Below are 25,130 nucleotides of genomic sequence, written 5' to 3'. Positions count from 1 at the left end.
GTTGAGCCTGCAACCAAGGTACATGCCCTTGACTGGAATTGACCCCCAGACCCTTCAATCCACAGACCAATGCTCTATTCACTGAGCAAAACTGGCCTAGGGCCTGGCTAGGGCTTTTTTTTTTTTTTTCTTTTTTAAAAATATATTTTATTGATTTTTTACAGAGAGGAAAGGAGAAGGATAGAGAGTTAGAAAAACATCGATCAATTGCCTCCTGCACACCACCCACTGGGAATGTGCCCGCAACCAAGGTACATGCCCTTGACCAGAATCGAACCTGGGACCTTTCAGTCTGCAGGCCAACCCTCTATCCACTGAGCAAAACTGGCCAGGGCCCAGCTAGGGCTTTTTAAATCACTGTCTATAGTAGGATATTTGGCTGATTCCACTCTTTTTATTTATTTATTTATTTTTAATTAAATCTTTATTGTTCAGATTATTACATTAGTTACTCTTTTTTCCCACCATAACTCCCCTCCACCCAGTTCCCACCCCACCCTCCACCCTCACTCCCCACCCACTGTCCTCATCCATAGGTGTACGATTATTGTCCAATCTCTTCCCTCACCCCCACACCTCTTCCCCACCCCCCAAAGAATAGTCAGTCCATTCCCTTTCTATGTCCCTGATTCTATTACAATCACCAGTTCATACTGTTCATCAGATTATTTATTCACTTGATTTTTAGATTCACTTGTTGATAGATGTGTATTTGTTGTTCATAATTTGTATCTTTACCTTTTTCTTCTTCCTCCTCTTCTTAAAGGATACCTTTCAGCATTTCATATAATACTGGTTTGGTGGTGATGATCTCCTTTAGTTTTTTCTTATCTGTGAAGCTCTTTATCTGACCTTCAATTCTGAATGATAGCTTTGCTGGATAAAGTAATCTTGGTTGTAGGTTCTTGGTATTCATCACTTTGAATATTTCTTGCCACTCCCTTCTGGCCTGCAAAGTTTCTGTTGAGAAATCAGCTGACAGTCGTATGGGTACTCCCTTGTAGGTAACTGATTTTCTTTCTCTTGCTGCTTTTAGGATTCTCTCTTTGTCTTTTGCTCTTGGCATTTTAATGATGATGTGTCTTGGTGTGGTCCTCTTTGGATTCCTTTTGTTTGGGGTTCTCTGCGCTTCCTGGACTTGTAAGTCTATTTCTTTCACCAGGTAGGGGAAGTTTTCTGTCATTATTTCTTCAAATAGGTTTTCAATATCTTGCTGTCTCTCATCTTCTGGCAGCTCCATAATTCAGATGTTGGTATGCTTGAAGCTGTCCCAGAGTCTCCTTACACTATCTTCGTATTTTCGGATTCTTTTTTCATTTTGCTTTTCCGGTTGGGTGTTTTTTGCTTCCTCGTATTTCAAATCTTTGACTTGATTCTTGCGATCCTCTGTTCTGCTGTTGGGAGTCTGTATAATATTCTTTTTTAAAAAAATATATATTTTATTGATTTTTTTACAGAGAGGAAAGGAGAGGGATAGAGAGTTAGAAACATCGATGACAGAGAAACATCCATCAGCTGCCTCCTGCACACTCCCTGCTGGGGATGTGCCCGCAACCCTTGACCGGAATCGAACCTGGGACCCTTCAGTCTGCAGGCTGACGCTCTATCCATTGAGCCAAACCGGTTAGGGCGGGAGTCTGTATAATATTCTTTATTTCAGTCAGTGTATGCTTAATTTCTAGTTGGTTCTTTATCACAACATCGAGGGTTTCACCAGTCTTCTTGAGGATCTCACTACATTTATCGGCGGTCTCACCAGTCTTTTCGAGGGTCTTATTAAATTTATCGGCGGCTTCTAGACAGTTCTTTAAAGACCTTGAAAGTGTGGTTTTGAACTCTATATCCAGTAGTTTGCTTTCCTCCCATTCTGTCGTTTGTGTCCTGTTTCTTTGTCTCGGCATTTTTTATGCTTCGCTGTGTTGATAGAGTGCTAAGTGTCCCAATTACCTGAGGTAGACACTCTTGGTGCACCCCCTTGTGGGCTTTGTGCACAGTCTTGTTGTAAGTAAGCCTTGATTGTTGTAGTTATCACTGTGAGGAATTGACCTCCAGGCCAATTGGCTGTGAGAATCAGCTGTGTCTGCAGTGGGAGAACTTCTGTGCTGGAGACACCCCTCTGGGGCTAGACTTGTTTCGGTGGGGCTTTGGTGCTCACTGAGTCTGCTCCCTGAGTGTGTCTTTTATGGTTCCACGGAGCTGCAAACTGGATGGTCCCACTCTGACCTCTGGGCTTCCTGGCTCTTGGATCTCTAGGGAGGTGCTAATCTAGCCTTTGCCTGAGGCTATCCAGCAAAAGTCTCCCTGCAGGGCTTGGGCGGGGCGGGTCCCATGGGATCAACAGGACAGGGCTAGCAGTTATGGCTGCTCTCAGCCTTGCCCTCAGAGGCTCTGCTTCTCGGTGTCCCGGTAATCGCTACAAGCCCCTCAGAGAGAAAGCTGCCCTAGGGTTCTGACCGATGCCAGACAGTCCCACTTCTCCCGTATGAGTCTGGATCCCTAGAGACTCGCCCGGAACTGGAGCTCAGAGCCTGAGACTCCCTCCCGATTGAAAACGACAACCATGCCCTGAGCCGCCAGCCCACTCCGCATGCACTCCGCACCTTAGTATTTGACTTCAGCACTGCGCCTCTTCTGAGTCTCGGTATGCTTTTCTCTTTCCTCCTAGTTGTAGAACTTCCACTCAGCCAGCCTTCCTGCGGTTCTGGATGATGTCCGTTCCGTCTTTTAGTTGTATTTTTGAAGTGATTGTTCGAGGCAGCAAACTCCGGTGTTTATCTATGCTGCCATCTTGGTTTCTCTCCAATTCCATTCTTTAAAAAAAAATAAAAAAATATATATATATATATAGAGAGAGAGAGAGAGTTTTATTGATTTCAGAGTGGAAAGGAGAGGGAGAGAAGATGGAAACCTCAAAGTTAGAGAAACATCAATCTGCTGCCTCTTGCAGGCCTTGACCAGGAATCGAACCAGCAACCTCTTGGTGCATGGGACAACACTCAATCCACTGAGTCATTGTATGCCTTAATTGTCCATTGTCTTTTTTTTTTTTTTTGAAGGTTTTTTTATTTTTTATTTTATGTAAAAACAGATAGCATTCTGTCATAAGGTATATGTCTTAAATGACTCATTCATGGATGTTCACTTAGTCCAACTTAATGAATCCTATGTCGTTCGCATACTGACCGAAACACTGGCGGCACCGGTTGAGGCCATATTTCCGGATCAGACCGTGGAGGTTTGAGCAAACACAGCAAGAACGAGAACCCTGGCCGAATTTCCTTGGATGGCTCCAGTAGAGCTGCTGGTGACCCATCTGACGCTCTTTGTAGCAACGAAGCAAACAGGCTGTCCATTGTCTTTTTGCATCAAAGATAACATACCTTTGGAATGTCGGGTTAAATTTTTTTTCCAGACCCCTCAGGACCCAATCTCCCATAGAGCAAGCAATTTCAGAGCTCATCATTGTTATTGTTATCACATTAATTATTAACTGTCAACTGTCCTATCCCACCTTCGTAGAAGAAGTATGTGTCTATTTCTTTTACTTTTTACCCAGTCCTAGAGAATTCCTTGCTTTGCTTTCTCCCCCTTCCCTAATCTCTCACCAGTGGATTTGATGTAACCCTCCTTTTCTTTGATTCTGATGTATAAAATAAGCTGCAGAACTGCTGTTCTGTAAAGCAGTCTTAATCCGTTCTTATTTTGCTTCCTGGCAATTGTTTTCAGTTTGACTCAAACTCAGAAAAATTCTCTACAGGTTTGGACGTATCTTAAGATGACACCAGGAACAATAGAATAATGTTCTTTTATTCTAGGAAGAAGCAGGGGGAAGCTGCAGCATTTCCTGGGACATACCTGACTGAAGACAGATTTCTGAGCAGAAGTTTAGAGCAGACCCCGAACACACCAACACAGAGCCTCCCAGTTACCAGCGCTTTTCGGAGAACAGAAGAACATGCTCCAGGCTCAGGTGACTGGGTGGTTTCTCTTTCTTCAGTAGCGGATTTGCAGAAGTCTATGAAAACCAACTTCATGCCCAGCCGAGGGGCACAATTGGTCTGTACACCAAAAAGGTTTCAGATTCAATTCCCAGTCAGGGGCACATAAGGGAAGCAGCCAAAAGATGTTTCTCTCTCTGTGTCTCTCCCTTTCCCTTCCTCTCTCTCTCATAAATCAGTAGAAAAAAATAATAATAATAAATAAATTCTTGGGTTTGGATTTAAAAAAATACACCTTCATTAATCTGGAAAAAAATATATATATATATAGTCTCAAGTATATAACTTAGAATATATGAAAGGTGTTTCTAGGCTAACAAAAAAATTTAACTTCTTTACATTATAGTAACACCTAATTGGATGAATTCATAGATGAATGAACAATTATAAAATAGTATTTTACGAGGCATGTGGTTATTCCACTGTATATAAAATAAAACCCCATTCACTATATAGATGCAACGTATAAAGTGAAAATGATCACAAAAGTAACATTTTTTCCATAGCATCTTAAAAGACTTCACGCCATTGCCCTAGCAGGCTTGGCTCAGTGGATAAAGCGTCAGCCTGCGGACTGAAGGATCCCAGGTTCGATTCCGGCCAAGGGCACATGCGTGGGTTGCTGCTCGATCCCCGGTGAGGGGTGTTCAGGAGGCAGCTGATCAATGATTCTCTCTCATCATTGATGTTTCTGTCTCTCTCCTCTTCCTCTCTGAAATCAATAAATATATATATATTTTTAAAAGGAATGTATCTGTCGAAGGGAAAATGGGGTACATCTGTAATACTGTCAACACTAAATATAAATATATATATTTTTTAAAAAGACTTCACGCCATTAAACAGCATGTTGTTGTTACAGGACTCCCTGACATTTCACGATGTGGCCGTGGAGTTCACCTCAGAGGAGTGGCAACTCCTGGACCCTGATCAGAAGGACCTGTACAGGGACGTGATGATGGAGAACTACAGCCACCTAATGGCCCTGGGTGAGGACAACTTCCCTGTGTCACTCAGATGCTGCCCTGTTAGTGGCTTTTTCCTTTCTCAGCTGCTTAACTTTCAGAATAACTCCAGTTCTCTGACATGATGCAATCTCAGATCCTTCTCTTGCCCCACGCAAGATATTATAATGTCCCCTCTCCTAATAGAAAAAGTATTGTGTTAGCTGTAAAAACTGTTCATTCTCCCTTCTTGACAAATCCCACCCAATTCAGTATGTCTAAGTCTTTTGTCATTTTTTTCTTGCGCAGGATATCAAGCCCCCAAACCAGACGTGCTCTCCAAATTAGAACGAGGGGAGGAACTGTGGATAGTACAAGATGAACTCCACTGTCCAGTCTTTCCAGGTGAGGGGGTGAGAGCCAGCAAGGTAGGCGGCCGGGAAGTCACATTCTAGTCAGAAATGGCATCAGAGCAGTGACAGTGAATGAGGAAACTCAAACCATTCTGCCACATATGAGAACCCATTTTTTCTTTGTAAAAATTTGGAATATAACATACCCCATTTGTCTCTTCTGAGCTCTGACCCATTTATTTTTTTCTACTCTTGTTTTTCTTTGTGTGGTTTTCTTTGCCCTATGATTCCCAGTTCTTTTTTTTTTTTTAATATATTTTATTGATTTTTTACAGAGAGGAAGGGAGAGGGATAGAGAGTCCAAAACATCAATGAGAGAGAAACATTGATCAGCTGCCTCCTGCACACCTCCCACTGGGGATGTGCCCACAACGAAGGTACATGCCCTTGACCAAAATCGAACCTGGGACCCTTCAGTCTGGTCAGGGCGATTCTCAGATCTTTTTTATTTCTTTATCCACAGCCACACTGTCTCTGCCTATGTTAGCACCTCTCTTGCTATGAAATTCCACTTTCCAGGCCTCTCTGGAAAGACAGAACTTTGAATTCATCACCTTTTTCTTCATATATATTTTATTGACTTCAGAGAGGAAGGGAGAGGAAGGAAGAGACAGAAACATCAGTGATGAGAGAGAATCATTGATCAGCTGCCTCCTCACACCCCAACTGGGGATGGAGCCTGCAACCCGGGCATGTGCCCTGACTGGGAATTGAACTGTCACCTCCTGGTTCATAGGTCAACACTCATCCACTGAGCCAGGCAATTCATCATTTTTTTCTTACGACAGGGCCTACCTGCTCTGTTGGAAAATAGTGATTTTCCTTCATAACATCCAACACCATCTTGGATGGTGGGTCCCGGGATGACCTCATTTTCACAGTGCATTTATGTGTTCTTTGCCTTGGTCCCATCAAGGTTCTTCATACTCAGTTCTCATCAATATTAAACATCTCCTCTATTCCCATGAGTTGACCTCTTTCTGTTCTGTGAAATGGACTCCCAAATTGACTACTCCCTCAGTATTGTCTAATGGAGAATCTGCCAGAGACCTGGAAATAGAACTAATAGATACGGGTGTCTTTAACTGGTTTCCTCTCTAAACATCTTGAGATGAGGTTGAAAATCAAAACAATTTTGTATCTGGAATTGAACCAGGAAGATTCATCTGTTTGGGTCAAGTTCAATTTGGAAGATATTTTTATTGGCCTGTTTTACTTTAAGAAATGTGTACATTTAGTGTTTGGTAAAATTTACTAGTCCATATAACTGTTTTCCAGTTTGAGTCTGAACTGAGATTCAGATGTTCCTAGTGGGTAGCATAGAGATCATCAGAAATTCATTTGAAGGATCAGTTTTCAGGAGAAGTTTGGCCCAACGCTACATATAGGGCAGGATTAAAAGGGGAAAAAAAGGCAAGGGTAATCAATGAGGCTAATTAATGAAGTCCTGGACCAAATGAGAGATTGGGGAAAATTGGTGTGAATGGATCTTTCTAGATGTAGAGGAGGTAATTCTTTGGGTGGGGAGGAAAGGTGAAAGTTCAGAAAAGAAAGGCAAACAATAAATCCACTGTTTAGTGGTCGAATAAACGTACTCATGCTGTTCACTCTTCCCTAAAGCCAAAATCTTGAGTGCAGTGGGGTTGGGGTAGGGATGGAGGGGCGTGGAGGTAGAAAAAAATTGTCTAATGTCCACTTTCTTTCTATATATTTTACTCATCATCATGGCAGCTGGCCTATGACTTCTCTTTTTGTGTGTGTGTGAGAGCAGCAATCACCTTTCCTCCATTCTATTTTAAATTTAGGTTGTTTTCCTGCACTATACATTTTCAGTTCTGTCCATCCTGGCATCACCTGGGATGTTCTTTACATGTTTAGCTCTCTCCTTAAAGGTCTCTACCATTTCATTCGATTAAGTAGAAAAGATCTTGTTAGCATGCTACATGAGTTTCAGCCCAACCTACATCATAACTGCTTCATGTGACTTATTTCCCAGTTTTCCTAATTCAGATTTTTCTTCATTCTTGGAAAATGAATGGCTGCATGCATTTTTTAAAGCTTTTGTTTTCACATTATATGTTTTAAAAATATTTTTTTATGCCGTAACCAGTTTGGCTCAGTGCATAGAGCATCGGCCTGCGGACTGAAAGGTCCCAGGTTCAATTCCGGTCAAGGGCATGTAACTTGGTTGTGGGCACATCCCCAGTAGGAGGTGTGCAGGAGGCAGCTGATCGATGGTTCTCTCTCATCAATGTTTCTAACTCTATCCCTCTCCCTTCCTCTCTGTAAAAAATCAATAAAATATATTTTAAAAAAATATTTTTTTATTGATTTCAGAGAGGAAGGGAGAGGGGGAGAGAGCTAGAAACATCAATGATGAGAGAGAATCATTGATCGGCTGCCTCCTGCACGTCTCACACTGGGGAATGAGCTCAAAGCCTAGGCATAATCAAGAAAGATAAATATCACATGATTTCACTCATTTGTGGAATATAACGAACAACATAAACTGATGAACAAAAATAGATCCAGAGACATAGAAGCATCAAACAGACCATCCAACCTAAGAGGGAAGGCAGTGGAGAGGGTGGAAGAGATCAACCAAAGGACTTGTATGCATGCATATGAGCATAATAACCAGTGGACACAGACAGTAGGAGTGGGTGAGGGCATGTGCTGGGGGGGTTGGAACGGCTAGGGAGAAGTCGATGGGGGGAAAAGGAGACTTATGTAATACTTTAAACAATAAAGAATTTAAATTTAAATAAATAAAAATTTAAAAACTTGGGCATGTGCCCCAACCGGGAATTGAACCATGACTTCCTAGTTCATAGGTTGATGCTTAACCACTGAGTCACACTGGCAGGGCCACATCGTATTTTTAATGGTTTTACTTAGATTAAATTCACATACCATACAATTTACCTATTTAAAACATGTAATTAAATTAAATATGATTCACTGGGTTATAGTATATTGAGAGAAGCATATCAATTGGTTGCCACTTGCACAAGCCCCACCAGACTGTGGCCAGGAGGAGCCTGCAACTGAGGTATGTGACCTTGACCAGAATCAAACCTGGGACCCTTGGGTCCACAAGCTGAAGCTCTATCCATTTAGCTAAACCGACTAGGGCTCTAATTTGGTCTTTAATTTCTTAAGTCTCATTAAAAAAAAAAAAAAAAAAAAAAAAAAAAAGTTTTGCCGAAACCGGTTTGGCTCAGTGGACAGAGCGTCGGCCTGCGGACTGAAAGGTCCCAGGTTCGATTCCGGTCAAGGGCATGTACCTGGGTTGCGGGCACATCCCCGGTGGGGGATGTGCAGGAGGCGGCTGGTCGATGTTTCTCTCTCTCATCGATGTTTCTGACTCTCTATCTCTCTCCCTTCCTCTCTGTAAAAAATCAATAAAATATATTAAAAAAAAAAAAAAAAAGTTTTACAGTTCCTTTTCTTAAGTTTGTTCCTAAGTATGAGATTCTCTTTTATTATTTACTAAATGGTATTGTTTGCATTTTCAGACTATTCTTTGCTAGGATATAAAAATAAAATTATTTTCCCATCATGTTCAAATGACACTTCCTCCCGAGTAACCAAATTTCCTGTCATATAAAATTGCAGATTATCTTTCAGTGATCTCTGTGATAACCTATTGTCTTGATGAGAAAGTTTCTGTCACCTTCCTAAACACTGTTTAATGTGTTCCATACTTGTGATTGCCTTATTTCTTTAAAATTTGCATTTAAAAAAATACATTTTGATTGATTTTAGAGAGAGGAAGGGAGAGGGATAGAGATAGAAACATCGATGAGAGAGAAACATTGATTGGCTGATTCCTACACACCCCTTATTGGGGATCAAGCCTGCAACCTGAGCATGTGCCCTGACCAGGAGTGGATCCCATGACCTCTTGGTTCATGGGTCGATGCTCAACCACTGAGCCACACTGGCCTGGCTAAAACTTGCATTTTGAGAGCCTAATATTTTTTTTAAAAAAAAAATATGTTTTATTGATTTTTTACAGAGAGGAAGGGAGAGAGATAGAGTTAGAAACGTCGATGAGAGAGAAACATCGATCAGCTGCCTCCTGCACATCTCCTACTGGGGATGTGCCCACAACCCAGGTACATGCCCTTGACCGGAATCGAACCTGGGGCCCTTCAGTCCGCAGGCCGACGCTCTATCCACTGAGCCAAACCGGTTTTGGCGAGAGCCTAATATTTTTGAAGTTATCAGCAGTACAAAAGGTAGATGCCCTGTCCAGTGTGCTCAATGGTTATAGCATTCAGGATTGGATTGCTGGTCAAAGGCATACGTACCTGGGTTACAGGTTTGATCCCCACCCTTGGTAGGGAGGCATGTGGAAGGTAACCAATCAATTTGTCTCTGTCACTTTGCTGTTTCTCTCTCCTATCTCTCTCTCTCTCTCTTTCTCCCCTTCGCTCCTCACTTCCAATCTCTCTAAAAATCAATGGAAAGCCCTGGCAAGTGTGCTACAGTGGTTAGAGTATCAGCCCTCAAACCAAAGGATCAGGGGTTTGATTCCCGGTCAAGGGCACATCATACCTCAGTTGCAGATTCACTCCCCGTACCAGGTCGGATGTATGGGGGAGGCAACGAGTTGATGTGTCTCTCTCACATCGATCTTTCTCTTTCCTCCTCCCTCCCTCCCTCTTCTACTCTCTCTGAAAAGCAATGGAAAATATGTTTTGCCCTAGCCAGTTTTGCTCAGTGGATAAAGCGTCGGCCTGTGGACTGAAGGTTCCCAGGTTTGATTCTGGTTAGGAGCACATGCCCAAGTTGCCAGTTTGATCCCCGGTAGAGGTGTGCAGGAGACAGCCCATCAATGATTCTCTCTCATTATTGGTGTTCCTATCTCTCTCTCCCACTCCTTCCTCTCTGAAATCAATAAAAATCTCTTTTTTAAAAAAATGTCTTCAGGTGAGGATTAACAAAAACAAAAAAATCAATGGGAGCCCAGCTAGTATGACTCAGTGATTGAGTGTCATCCTATGAACCAGGTGAAAACAGGAAGTCACAATTAGATTTCTGGTCAGAGCACATGTCCAGGTTGCAGGATCAATTCCTGTTAGAGCAGTGGTTCTCAACCTTCTGGCCCTTTAAATACAGTTCCTCATGTTGTGACCCAACCATAAAATTGTTTTCGTTGCTACTTCATAACTGTAATGTTGCTACTATTATGAATCGTCATGTAAATATCTGATATGCAGGGTGGTCTTAGGCAACCCCTGTGAAAAGGGTCGTTCGACCACCAAAGGGGTCGTGACCCACAGGTTGAGAACTGCTGTGTTAGAGGCATGCAGAAGGCAGCTGATCAAAGTTTTCCTTTCATATCGATGTTTCTTTCTCTCCATCTTCTTCCTCTATCTTAAAAAAATTTTTTTTTTCCCAGTAAAAAAATAAATAAATAAAGCCCTGGCCAGTGTGGCTCTGTTGGAGAGTTGACCTGTACATAAAATTGTTGGAGGTTCACTCCTGTTGGGGGTCAGGGAATATTCCTAGGTTGTGGGTTCAATCTTTGGGTTGGGGCTTGTATGGGAGACAACCAATTGATGTTTTTCACATTTATGGTTTCCACCCCCACCCCTCTCGAAAATCAACTTTTAAAAAACCACTAAAGATTCCTATACAATAGATTAGTTCGAATTTTTCATAATTTTATAGGCACTATCAGGTGTGTTGTGTGACAAATAGTGGTTTTCTTCATGCAATACAGTTATTTTGAGATTCAACACTTAAGTTAATTTTTGATTGGTGAGTAGTATTGTGTTCTATGAATAATGACTTTTTCTATTGATCTGTCTATGATGTTGGTTATTTCCAGGTTTGGGGTATTATAAGTAAATCTGCTGGGAATATTTGTGTTCAGTTATCTCTATATATGTATATGTTTTACTTTATCAAACTGTTGTTGTGTAGGTGAATGTTTCACACGTTAAGATATACAGAAATGTGCCGAAACCGGTTTGGCTCAGTGGATAGAACGTCGGCCTGCGGACTGAAAGGTCCCAGGTTCGATTCTGGTCAAGGGCATGTACCTGGGTTGCGGGCACATCCCCAGTAGGAGATGTGCAGGAGGCAGCTGATCGATGTTTCTCTCTCATCGATGTTTCTGGCTCTCTATCTCTCTCCCTTCCTCTCTGTAGAAAATCAATAAAATATATTTAAAAAAAAAAAAAAAAGATGTACAGAAATGTGACCCAAAATGGTCATTGCTTTTCCCTTCCACAAACCCACAGCATAAAATAAATCCAGTTTTTATGCAACTCAAAAAAAAAAAAAATTAAAGCCCTGGCTGGTATGATTTAGTGGTTAGAGCGTTGTCCCAAAGTGTCACCAATTCGATTTCTGTTCAAGGGCATATACCTGGATTGCAGGTTTGCCGGGGTCCAGCCCCAGCGGGTCCAGGGGTCCCCAAAGGTGTGGACGGCGTCGGCAAAGAAGGAAGGACACAGAGACAGTGTTCAGTTGATCAGCAGCCTAGCCAGGACCTCTAGCCAGGATCTCCAGCCAAGTTCCGGTCTGGATTTCCAGAGAGGTTTTGCTTTGGATCTCCTGCCAGGTTCGGTAGCCAGTTGTCTTGCTAGGTTCTCCAGGTTCTCCAGCCAGGTTCAGTCACCAGGTTCTAGTCAGGTTCTCTTGCCAATTTCTGTAGTCAGGTTCAGTCCAGGATCTTTTGCCATGTTCTCTCCAGCAGAGTTCTTCTGTCTCTAGAGAACGTTCTGTGTAGGTTCTGTCCCTCTTAGTTCTGTGTTCTAAGCTCTGTATTCTAAGTTCTGTCTCTTGCTGTCTTGTTACATCTGTATTTATACCAGTTGATTCCAATCCTATCAATCTCTATTACAAAGGTTAGGGCGTTTCTTATCTCCATTCCAGGGAGTAAAGATTATGTAGCTTAAGTATGATTGTTTGTAGTTAAAGTGATTAACTACCCACCTGGCACTTAGTTAAGGAGTTTTATCCCCTCCCTGACTTCAGGGAAAAAATCCCTACCTGGGGAAACAACCTTTCTCAGAGAGGAGACCTTGGTTAAAACACATAGTGCCAAGAAGGTGAGAAAACATTTTAAGAACAGTATGCCATATATGCCAGGTCCTTTGAAACAGCAAGGATGGACTGGCTCCCGGCAAATTCCCCCTTTTTTATTTTTTAAAAAGCAGGCATTAAAAAGAAAAACCTGAAATGCTCTCTTGTATCCATTTTAAGAGTAGGATTGGCGCTTTCCACTATTACCTGAGTCCTGATCTATCACCCCAGGGAGAGCTTGCCAATCCTGCACTTTCCCGGGGTGGAAAGGCTGCAGTGGGGTTAAGGATAAGGCTCCTTGGGCCTACCTTCTCCCATGCCATTACATTTACCTTTCCGGCACCTTTCCTTCCTCAGAAAAGCATGGATGTATTTCTTGTATAAAATGTTCCATCTGACTGGGAGTAAACTCCTCTGCTAGCAAGCATATGTGTTAAAAGATCAATACAGAGTCTTATTTCTTTAGACTCAGTATGGCACATCTTCTTAATCTAAAGATCAATACAGAGTCTTCTTTCTTTGGACTCAGTATGGCACATCTTCTCAATCTAAGTTCTGTACTATCCACCTTCTTACCCTACTTATCCTCTATAGGGGGGTCTGAAGTACCCTGGTGGAGTCCTATCCGTCCCGAATGTGGGGGTTCTCAATGGGGGGGGCTTACCTAGGGGAATTCTGTTCCAGGGCTTCCCAAAGGTGTGGACGGAGTCGGCGAAAACTATCCACCCTCTTCCTACAGTGGAGTCCAATCCGTCCCGATTGTGGGGCAAAGACTATCCACCCTCTTCCTACGGTGGAGTCCTATCCTTCCCGAGTGCGGGGCGCTTACCTAGGGGTCCCTGTTCGGGCGCCATATGCCGGGGTCCAGCCCCAGCAGGTCCAGGGGTCCCCAAAGGTGTAGACGGAGTCGGCAAAGAAGGAATGACATGGAGACAGTATTCAGTTCATCAGCAGCCTAGCCAGGATCTCCAGCCAGGATCTCCAGCCAAGTTCTGTGTCCATGTTGTCTTGCTAGGTTCTCCAGCCAGGTTCTGTCCAGGTTCTCCAGCCAGGTTCAGTCACCAGGTTCTAGTCAGGTTCTTTTGTCAATTTCTGTAGTCAGGTTCAGTCCAGGATCTTTTGCCATGTGCCGGGGTCCAACCCCAGCAGGTCCAGGGGTCCCCAAAGGTGTGGACGGAGTCGGCGAAGAAGGAAGGACACGGAGACGGCGTTCAGTTGATCAGCAGCCTAGCCAGGATCTCTAACCAGGATCTCCAGCCAAGTTCTGGTCTGGATCTCCAGCGAAGTTCTGCTGTTTATTGTCTTGTTACATCCATATTTATACCAGTTGATTTTAATCCTGTCAATTTCTATTACAAAGGTTAGGGCGTTTCTTATCTCCATTCCAGGGAGTAAAGATTATATAGCTTAAGCATGATTGTTTGTAGTTAAAGTGATTAACTACCCGCCTGGTACTTAGTTCAGGAGTTTCATCCCCTCCCTGACTTCAGGGAAAAATTCCTACCTGGGGAAACAACCTTTCTAGGAGAGGCATCCCCTCCCTGACTTCAGGGAAAAATTCCTACCTGGGGAAACAACCTTTCTCAGAGAGGTGACCTTGGTTAAAACACACAGCGCTAAGGGGAGCAAACATATTAAGAACAGTATGCTATATACGCCAGGTCCCTTGAAACATATGCTGTGCAGATGTTTCTTTCCTGCAGCGACTGTGTCAAGCAGCAAGGATGGACCGGTTTCCGGCAAATTCCCCCTTTTTTATTTTTTAAATGATCACGCATGCAAATCAGTGGCCACCTCTCAGATTGGGCCGTTTAAAACTCGGAAGAAGACTGGCAAGCAATGACAGTGAGCATAACTATAAACATAGTGGATGGAGTGCACAAGGAGCCCCATTCCTGTAGACGGTTGCCGGCCTCTTCAGTCAAGGGATTACAGCTGTCCTCAAGTTGTTGGTTTGATTGTCTTTGTTGGTCTGGCTAGCGGGCGGCATCACTGGCGACAGGCTTCCCGAAGCGTCAGCAAGTTGAAGGGCTGCATCAAAGGGTCCATCAGGGCGGTGGTTGATGGTGGTGTCGATGTCCGAGGAGGAGTAAGCTGTGCCCTCTGGATCCAGCTGATATGGAAAATGGAGGGTAGTAGAAAAAGAAGAGAAAGCAAAAGAACTACAAGGCATGGAAGTGTTTAGAAAAAAAGAGGGAGAAGAAAGGGAAGAAGGCAGCATCCTGACACAGCCCTTTCCTTCAGCTTCCCCTTTCCCTGTGGTCCCAGGTAGAAATGGGAAACAAGTCCTGTTGCAGTGAGAGGGCAGCTGCTGTCAGCCAGTCTCTGTCTTTACCTGGGTCCCGATCTGAGCTGGGCATGGGAAGCAGGAAGCAGCCATGGGGACAGACCTTCCTCAGAAGGGCCGAGTGTTCAAGCCCCTGCACCATTGGGGAGGGGGGTCTGTGCCCCACCTTTGTTGCACCCCAAGTTTTCTCCTACTGGCCCCCGACTGTGCCTGTCTTAGGTTGCCCCACCCTGTGGAGTCTTACCCGTCGTTGACTACCAGCCATCTCTGGGCCAAGTAGGGTGATGTGAGGTTCAGTTTTGTCTCCTTGATAGCCTATGTCCCTCTGGCCTCCATGCCCAGCAACTGCCTTGGGATCCCCTTGCCTGCTGGCAGGGCTCTGGCATTGATCATAGGGAACTCAGGTTTCTTCTCTAGAGAGGGCCCAGCTTACGCCATTGGGCCAGAGACAGATCCATGGTACCAGCCACCATGAGGCTTCAACCTCAGCATGAACAGAGAGCTCAGGCAATAGCTATGGGCAATTGGATTGTAACAAGAGGGTCCCTCTTGGCACAAGGGTAAGAGGGGCCAATACAGGACAAAGGAGAGTCCCGGAACAGGACTTTCTCATCCCAGGATGTCAGGCTCTTGGCACAAGACAACTCCATGTATGGGGCATATACCCCTAGTCACGGCATAAAAGGGAGATGCCCTTCCTGGAACAGTAGGGTAGGGAGATTCTAGAAAAGGCTGTGTTCAGGAAAGAAGGAGAAAGGCCAAAGAACCAGCAAACAAGTAGTTAGATTTTAAAAAAAGGAAAAAGGAAAGGAGATGTGGGGCAAAGCTGGGACATGTGGAAAGACAAAACGGAGGCACATGTGATCCTCCCAATGGACAGATTGTTCCAGCTCAGGTCTGCACATCTGCTGCAGACGGGCACTGGTCAGGTGTGCTATGATGAGGCAGAGATGGCGGGCGGTGAGACATAAGGTCTGGAATCCACACAGGTGAGTCTGCGTCCTGTGGAAATATACAAGCATATCCTCTCCCCTGGGTTAAAAGTACATCAGGTCCCTTCCAGGCTCCTGTAAGCAAGTCTCTCCATTTGACGAGGGCTTTAGGTTTAGTTAGATCAGGGTTCCAATGCCTGTACATCGGGGAATTTCCCTCAGAATCTACATTTAGTATATTAATTACAAATTGAGCATGTTGTAGAACATGATGAGGACAGGAATATTTAAACTCATTTTCTTGTAATTTTTTAATTTGTGTTTTTAAAGTTTGGTGAGCCCTTTCTACTATTGCTTGGCCTTGAGGATTGTAGGGTATTCCTGTAGTATGTGCGATGCTGAATGTAGAGCATAAGTTTTTAAAAGCTCTAGAGGTATAGGCAGGCCCATTGTCAGTTTTAAGTGCCCTTGGTATTCCTAGGTAGGAAAAGCATTGGAATAGATGTTGACTTACATCTTTAAAGGCTTCTCCTGTACGTGCAGAAGCAAGGATAACATGAGAAAAGGTATCAATACAAACATGCACATAGCAAAGTTTGCCAAAAGATGGGACATGAGTAATATCCATCTGCCATAAGTTCCAGGTTCTCCAGCCAGGTTCTGTAGCCATGTTCCCTCGCTAGGTTCTCCAGCCAGGTTCTGTCCAAGTTCTCCAGCTGGGTTCAGTCACCAGGTTCTAGTCAGGTTCTCTTGCCAATTTCTGTAGTCAGGTTCAGTCCAGGATCTTTTGCCATGTTCTCTCCAGCGAAGTTCTTCTGTCTCTAGGCTCTGTGTAGGTTCTGTCTTCTAAGTTCTGTGTGTAGGTTCTGTATTCTAAGTTCTGACTCTTGCTGTCTTATTACATCTGTATTTATACCAGTTGATTCAATCCTATTAATCTCTATTACAAAGGTTAGGGCGTTTCTTATCTCCATTCCAGGGAGTAAAGATTATATAGCTTAAGCATGATTGTTTGTAGTTAAAGTGATTAACTACCCGCCTGGTACTTAGTTCAGGAGTTTCATCCCCTCCCTGACTTCAGGGAAAAATTCCTACCTGGGGAAACAACCTTTCTAGGAGAGGCATCCCCTCCCTGACTTCAGGGAAAAATTCCTACCTGGGGAAACAACCTTTCTCAGAGAGGTGACCTTGGTTAAAACACACAGCGCTAAGGGGAGCAAACATATTAAGAACAGTATGCTATATACGCCAGGTCCCTTGAAACATATGCTGTGCAGATGTTTCTTTCCTGCAGCGACTGTGTCAAGCAGCAAGGATGGACCGGCTTCCGGCAGCCATGTTCTCTCCAGCAAAGTTCTTCTGTCTCTAGAGAACGTTCTGTATAGGTTCTGTGCCTCTTAGTTCTGTGTTCTAAGCTCTGTATTCTAAGTTCTGTCTCTTGCTGTCTTGTTACATCTGTATTTATACCAGTTGATTCCAATCCTATCAATCTCTATTACAAAGGTTAGGGCGTTTCTTATCTCCATTCCAGGGAGTAAAGATTATGTAGCTTAAGTATGATTGTTTGTAGTTAAAGTGATTAACTACCCACCTGGCACTTAGTTAAGGAGTTTTATCCCCTCCCTGACTTCAGGGAAAAAATCCCTACCTGGGGAAACAACCTTTCTCAGAGAGGAGACCTTGGTTAAAACACATAGTGCCAAGAAGGTGAGAAAACATTTTAAGAACAGTATGCCATATATGCCAGGTCCTTTGAAACAGCAAGGATGGACTGGCTCCCGGCACAGGTTCAATTCCCAGCCCTGGTCAGAATATGTGCAGGAGGCAACAAATTAATGTGTGTCTCTCACATTGATGTTTCTCAATCTCTCTCTCTCTCTTCCTCCCTCCTTGTGTCTCTCCCTTCTACTCTGTCTAAAAAGCAATGGAAAAAATATCCTTGGGTGAGGATTATCAGGAAAAAAAGACACTAAAAAAGAAAACGAGTCTCAGTCTTTTTCTTTAAAGAATTTGTGTATGTTGATAGGATCCATACCTGTATTTTCAGAATAGACCTTTCATAAGTTTTATACATTCAACCAATTTCTTCATCTTGGTACTTGGATATGTAATAATCATCTTAAACTTTGTTCTACAATGCACTCAAATCCCCTTATTCTGAACTTCAATAGTATCCCTTGTTGCATTCCACCTACCCAGTGCCTCACACCACATAATTCCTGGAGTAATCTTTGAGTCCTCACTTTCAGTAACTTTGTCCCGCTTATCTCAGCAATCCCATCATTGAACTTTGTCTTTTCTTCAAATACAGGGCAAAAGTAGGTTTTTATTGGTGAGTACATAAAACACAGGGTTTCTACTTATATTATTATCTATTAATTATTCCATGATTTTCCGTATAAACAATAATAAAATCTACTTTTGCCCGAGTCTGTATGTCCTGGTTTCCTCAACCTCTTACATCTCCATTGCTCCTTGAACCATGTTTCACAGACTGTGATTGCCTTTATTACTTTTTTTTTTTTTTAGGTGTCTATCCTTCAAATTATTAAACCTGGAGGCCCAACAAATTTGATTCTATTCTGAAACAATCTACACAGATATAGTGTCAGACGTTACAAGTTAAGATTTCAGTCCCATAAGACTATACCCTTTCAGATTTCAATCATAAGTTTATATGGTCACCTGTGTTTCTGACCAACTGGCTATAAATTGGAAGTGCTCATGAGCTTTTTTTTTTGGTTCCATTAATTTGTTAGACCAGCCCTCAGGGGAGAAGGACTTATATTATAAAGCATACAGATGAATAGGTAAATAGTGCATGGTCTGAAGGATTCCTGAATATAGGAGCTTGTGTTCCCATGGAACTGGAGTGAACCACCCATCGAGCACATGTATGTATTCACTAACCCAGAAGATGATGAAATCTGGTTAAGAGGTTTTATAGAGTTTCAATTCCTAGTCTCTCTCTCTTTTCCCAGAGGTCATTGAGAAAGTCCAGCCTTCTCATCAATTGGTCTTTCTGGTAACTATCTCCATCCTGAGTGTATGTAGAAACCCTGTGCTAAGTTATTTTATGAGCATAAACTCAGCTGTTATTATAAGGGTCATCTTTTGTTGTTGTTAATCCTCACCCAAGGATACTTGTTCCATTAATTTTTTTTTTAATCTAAAACTCAAATTTATTTTTCTTAATTAAATCTTTATTGTTCAGATTATTACATTTGTTCCTCTTTTTTCCCCCCATAACCCCCCTCCTCCCAGTTCCCGCCCCACCCTCCGCCCTCACTCCCCACCCACTGTCCTCATCCATAGGTGCACGAGTTTTGTCCAGTCTCTTCCCCCATCCCCCATACTCCTTTCCCCCGCAAGAATAGTCAGTCCATTCCCTTTCTATGTCCCTGATTCTATTATGATCACCAGATTATTTGTTCACTTGATTCTTAGGTTCACTTGTTGATAGATGCATGTTTGTTGTTCATAATTTGTATCTTTACCTTTTTCTACTTCTTCCTCTTCTTAAAGGATACCTTTCAGCATTTCATATAATACTGGTTGGTTGGTGATGATCTCCTTTAGCTTTTTCTTATCTGTGAAGCTCTTTATCTGACCTTCAATTCTGAATGATAGCTTTGCTGGGTAAAGTAATCTTGGTTGTAGGTTCTTGGTATTCATCGCTTTGAATATTTCTTGCCATTCCCTTCTGGCCTGCAAAGTTTCTGTTGAGAAATCAGCTGACAGTCGTATGGGTATTCCCTTGTAGGTAACTGAGTTTCTTTCTCTTGCTGCTCTTAAGAGTCTCTCTTTGTCTTTTGCTCTTGGCATTTTAATTATGATGTGTCTTGGTGTGGTCCTCTTTGGATTCCTTTTTTTAGGGGTTCTCCGTGCTTCCTGGACTTGTAAGTCTATTTCTTTCACCAGGTAGGGGAAGTTTTCTGTCATTATTTCTTCAAATAGGTTTTCAATATCTTGCTCTCTCTCATCTTCTGGCACCCCTATAATTCTGATGTTGGTACGTTTGAAGCTGTCCCAGAGGTTCCTTACACTATCTTCGTATTTTTGGATTCTTTTTTCATTTTGCTTTTCTGGTTGGGTGTTTTTAGCTTCTTCGCATTTCAAATCTTTGCCTTGATTCTTGCGGTCCTCTGGTCTGCTGTTGGGAGTCTGTATAATATTCGTTATTTCAGTCCGTGTATGTTTAATTTCTAGTTGGCTCTTTATCATAACATCGAGGGTCTCATTAGATTTGTTGAGGATCTCATTAAGTTTATCAGCGGCTTCTAGACAGTTCTTGAGAGACCTTAAAAGTGTGGTTCTGAACTGAATATCCTCCATTGACAGTTTTGTCCTGTTTCTTTGTCTCCGCATTTTTTATGCTTTCTTGGTGCACCCCCTAGTGGTCTTTCTGTGCAGTCCTCCTATGGTTAAGCCTTGATTGTTGTAGTTAATACTAGGGGGATTTGACCTCCAGGCCAGCTGGCTGTGAGAATCAGCTGTGTCTGCAGTGGAAAAACTTCTGTCCTCTAGGGAGGTGCTAATCTAGCCTTTGCCTGAGGCTATCTGGCAAATGGCTCTGCGCAGGGCTTGGGCGGGCAGGTGGGTCGCTCCGGCTCGGGATCAACAGGGTGGGCCGGAGAGAGCAGTTATGGCGGCTCTCAGTTCTGTCCCTAGGGGCTCTGCCTCACAGAGTCCCAGCAACCGCTGCAAACCTCGGAGAGAAAGCTGCCTTCGAGTTCCGACCGAAGCCAGACAGTCCCGCTTCTCCCGTTTAAGTCTGGGTCCCTAGAGACTCGCCCGGCTCTGGAGCTCAGAATCTGAGACTCCCTCCCGATTGAAAGCACCAACCGCGCCCTCCGCCGCCAGCCCGCTCCGTGTGCACTCCATACCTGAGTATTTCACTTCAGCACTGCGTCTCCTCTGAGTCTGGGTATGATATTCTCTTTCCTCCTAGTTGTAGAATTTCCACTCAGCCAGCCTTCCTGTGGTTCTGGATGATGTCCGTTCCGTCTTTTAGGTGTGTTTTGATTTGGTTGTTCAAGGCAGCAATCTCCGGCGTTAACCTATGCCGCCATCTTGGTTCTTCCATTAATTTTTTGACAGAGAGTAAGGGAAGGGTAGAGATAGAGAGAAATATCAATTTGAGAGAGACACATTCATTGGCTGTCTCCTGCATGTGCCCTGACCAGGGCTAGGGATTGAGCCTGCAACCAAAGTACCCATGCCCTTGATCAGAATCAAACCTGCAACCCTTAAGTTGGCAGGTTGATGCTCTCACCACTAAGCAAAACCAGCTCGGGCTGGAAGGCTTTTTAAAAAATATATAATAAAAGATACTCATATCACTTAGGAAATTACAAGGGTTTTATAAGCAGTGTCAAGAACTGTGGACAAAGAGCTGCCAGGGTTCTTGTCCCAGCATCAAGAAGGGTTCAGGAATCTGGAGAAGGCTGTGTGTAGATTTAATAGGAATCCAGAGACTAATAAAGAGTCCGGAGACAAGATATAATTTTGAAAGGCATTGGGGGTCAGAGGAGCTTAGCTAAAGGAGCTAAGATCCAAGATCTTAGGTCTAAGGTCTTAGGTTCTTTCTTAAGTTCTCTCCGTCCCCAGGACCCAATGCTTTTCATTAACACAATTTGTCCTGAGGTGAGGCAGAGATATACACTTCAAAGGGTCAGGGATTTGTACAGAGTTCATTGTTAGAATGGAAGAATTAGCCTATGGCTATTCAGGTATTTGGCCAGTAGGAGGCAATAACATAGATTAAAATGCCTTTTAACTGTCTGGCAGCCACAATCAGTTTCCTATTCAGGTTTGGGGAAATGACTTCAGCCATTCCCAACAGGTGACTACATGTGTGACTCAACCCTGTTGAGTCCCCAGGTCTCATCAACCTTTTGATGAAACTCTCGAAATTATGACATGCTGGAATTGGTCTCCGGCAAGAGCAAATATATTTCTTATTCTACAACACATAGAATTGCCACTAAATAGTTACTCACATGAAAGCATTTTATGAAAAGTTTTATTTCAAACTAAGATTATGAGAGATTACAGAATTTACTGTTCTCCTTTTTCCCCAGAACTCAAGCAAGTTGACGATCCTCTGCATTATCACTTGCAAAATCGAAGCCTTCAGAATAGTGTGGAACAATGCTGTGAACATAATATATCTACAAATGTTAATCAAAGTGAAGGTCATTTCCTATTAAAGCAAAATCATGATATGTTTGAGATTTGTGAGAAACCTTTAAAATCAAATTTATGTTTTGAAAACCAAAACAGAAGCGGTAACTTAACTAATTCTGTTGAGTTGAATGGAGATGGGACAGGCATTCTGCATGGCAACCATGAACAATTTTACACTGAAATTAAATTTCCTGTCAATATGAAAAACATCAATAACAATTCCCAGGTTATAAAGCAACAGAGAACTCACGACATAGAGAAAGCCTACGTATGTATTGAATGTGGGAAAGCCTTCGTCAAGATATCTCAGCTCATTCATCATCAGAGAGATCATATTAGAGAGAAATCTTATGGATGCAGTCTGTGTGGGAAAGCCTTCTCCAGAAAATCCAGCCTCACTGAACATCACAGAATTCATACAAGACTGAAACAGTATGAATGCACTGAATGTGACAAAACCTTCCTCAAGAAATCACAGCTCAGTATAGATCAGAAAACTCAGATGAGAGAGAAGCCTTATATTTGTGGTGAATGTGGGAAAGTGTTCAAAAAGAGGCACCTCATTTATCATCAGCAAACTCATACAGGAGAGAGACCTCATGAATGTAGTTTGTGTGGCAAGACCTTCTCTACAAAGTCTAATCTGAAGAAACATGAAAAAACTCATGTAAGAGAAAGACCTTATATATGCAGTGAATGTGGAAAAGGCTTCATCCAGAAGTGTCGTTTTATTGCACATTATCGAACTCATACAGGAGAGAAACCGTATTTATGTAACGTATGTGGGAAAGGCTTTGCTGTTATGTACACTCTTACCATACATCAGCAAACTCATACAGGAGAGAAACCCCATGGATGCAGTCTATGTGGGAAGACCTTCTCTACAAAGTCTAATCTCAGTAAACATGAGAAAATTCATACAGGAGAGAAACCTTATATATGCAGTGAATGTGGAAAAGGCTTCATCCAGAAGTGTCACCTTGTTGAACATCATCGAACTCATACAGGAGAGAAACCATATATATGTAATGAGTGTGGCAAAGACTTTGCCTTGATGAACAGTCTTACCAGACACCAGCAAACTCATACAGGAGAGAAACCTTACATATGTAATGAGTGTAAGAAAGGCTTCAGCAGAAAGAGCCTTCTCTTTGAACATCAGCGAACACATACAGGGGAGAAGCCATATGTATGTAATGTATGTGGAAAAGGCTTCACCATGAAGGGTAATCTCAATGTACATCAGCGAATTCATACTTTAGAGAAACCCTATGTGTGCAATGAATGTGGGAAAGGCTTCACTGTGAATAGTTCTCTGATTTTACATCAACGAACTCACACAGGAGAAAAACCCTATGTATGTAGTGAATGTGGGAAAGGCTTTCCTGTGAATAGTTCTCTGATTTTACATCAGCGAATTCACACAGGGGAAAAACCCTATGTGTGCAATGAATGTGGGAAAGGATTCACTGTGAAGCGTTCTCTGATTTTACATCAGCGAACTCACACAGGAGAGAAAACCTATGTATGTAGTGAATGTGGAAAAGGTTTTCCAGTGAAGATGCAGCTGCTTTTACATCAGCGGTCTCATAGAAGAGAGAAACCATATATGTGTAATGATGTGGGAAAGGCTTCACCATGATGAACCATCTCACCACACATCAGCAAACTCATACAGGAGAGAAACCCTACATATGTAATGAGTGTGGGAAAGACTTCACCAGGAAGGGTTTTCTCATCAAACATCAGCTAACACATACAGGGGAGAAGCCCTATGTATGTAGTGTATGTGGAAAAGGCTTCACCGTTAAGAGTAGTCTCACTGTACATCAGCGAATTCATACTTTAGAGAAACCATATATATGCAATCAATGTGGGAAAGGCTTTACTGTGAAGAGTTCTTTGATTTTATATCCGCGAACTCACACAGGAGAGAAACCCCATGTATGCAGTGAATGTGGAAAAGGCTTCTCAAGAAAGGTGCAGCTGATTTTACATCAACAGTTTCATACAGGAGAGCGACCTTATGTATGTAGTGAATGTGGGAAAGGTTTTACAGTGAAGAGTCATCTCATCAGATATCAGCAAAAAATATATAGGAGGGGAGCCCTATGTGTGTAATGGATATGGAAAAGGCTTCACTATGAAGAGCGATCTCACTTTACATCAGTGAACTCATACTTAAGAGAAACCTTATGCTGTAAAACCAACATAATGGACTAATCAGATGAGTGGATAAAAAAGCTGTGGAACATTTACATGAAGGAATACTATGCAGCATAAAAAAAGAAGAATCTCTTACCCTTTAAGACAGCATGGAGGGACCTGGGGAGTATCATGGTAAGTGAAGTAAGTCAGTCATAGAAGGATAAATATTACATGATCTCACTCATATTTGGAATCTAAGTAACAAGTAAACTGATGAAGAGTGGATCCAGAGACATGGAAGCATGAAACAAAGTGTGGAAACTTCGCAGGAAGGTGGTGGGAGGGTGGGTGGGTGAGAGGTAATCAACCAAATGACTTGTATGCATATGTGCATAACCCATGGACACAGACAATAGGGTGGTGAAGGCAGGGGGTGGGGGGCTGCAGGGGGTCAATGGTGGAAAAAAGGGGACATATGTAACACTTGCAATAATATTTAAAATTATATGAAAAGTTTAATTTCACAAAAGTTTTCTGTATGCATTGCTATATACGCACTGTAGTTTTGAGACTCTAATAAGTATGCAGTCTAAATAGAAATAAATATTTTTTTCTGAATGTACACTTTATTTAACTAAATAAGTAATGTTCTTAAAAACAAAACAAAATTTAAATTTTATATTAGTAAAAGCAAACATATTTTACTATTTAATTGTCCTTGGATGGTGATATATCCAGACATTCCCATTGTGGTGTGACATTTATGTTCAATGTCAAAGCGCTTGCTTTAGGTAATCATGCTTTGAAAAAACTATCAAGTTTTATTTGAACTTTTTTAGTCTCCTGGTTTTTTAAAGTAATTAACTCCCTAAAGTTACAAAAGTGTGTGTAATAGCCCCACTAAGCAGTGGTTAGAGCGTTGGCCCTTGAAGCAAGGGGTCATGAGTTGGATTCTCAGGGTTACAGATTACTCCTTTTTCTTCCCTTACACTCTCTTTAGAAAAAAAATAAAAATGGGAAAAATATCCTCGCGTGAGGATTAACGAGATAAAAGGGTGTAATAAAACTGAATTTTGTTATCAGATGAATTGTCAATAAATGTTATTAGATTGTTGAGATGTTATCTAGTCACTGATAACTTTATTTTTGGGTGTGTTGTTTCTTTTTCCTCATCT

General features: G+C 42.5%; 2 protein-coding genes across 2 annotated transcripts; one reads left to right on the top strand and one right to left on the bottom strand.

Moving 5' to 3' along the window:
• Nucleotides 1-3,142: 3,142 nt before the first annotated feature.
• On the bottom strand, nucleotides 3,143-3,313 carry LOC118649243 (40S ribosomal protein S29-like). Its single transcript, XM_036296136.1, has one exon. The coding sequence runs from the start codon at nucleotides 3,311-3,313 to the stop codon at nucleotides 3,143-3,145; it is 171 nt and encodes a 56-aa protein (XP_036152029.1).
• A 1,532-nt stretch (nucleotides 3,314-4,845) lies between these two features.
• On the top strand, nucleotides 4,846-24,282 carry LOC118649175 (zinc finger protein 615-like). The gene is given in 4 exon segments (XM_036295992.1): nucleotides 4,846-4,987; nucleotides 5,252-5,347; nucleotides 21,702-23,423; nucleotides 23,426-24,282. Coding segments are annotated over 4 exon segments (2,463 nt in total). The 3' UTR covers nucleotides 23,929-24,282.
• Nucleotides 24,283-25,130: the final 848 nt, after the last annotated feature.

This window comes from Myotis myotis, unplaced genomic scaffold, assembly GCF_014108235.1.
Source record: "Myotis myotis isolate mMyoMyo1 unplaced genomic scaffold, mMyoMyo1.p scaffold_m19_p_28, whole genome shotgun sequence".
Taxonomy (NCBI): Eukaryota; Metazoa; Chordata; class Mammalia; order Chiroptera; family Vespertilionidae; genus Myotis; species Myotis myotis.
The sequence above is the reverse complement of the archived record's forward strand: the minus strand, read 5'-3'. Positions and strand labels throughout refer to the sequence as shown.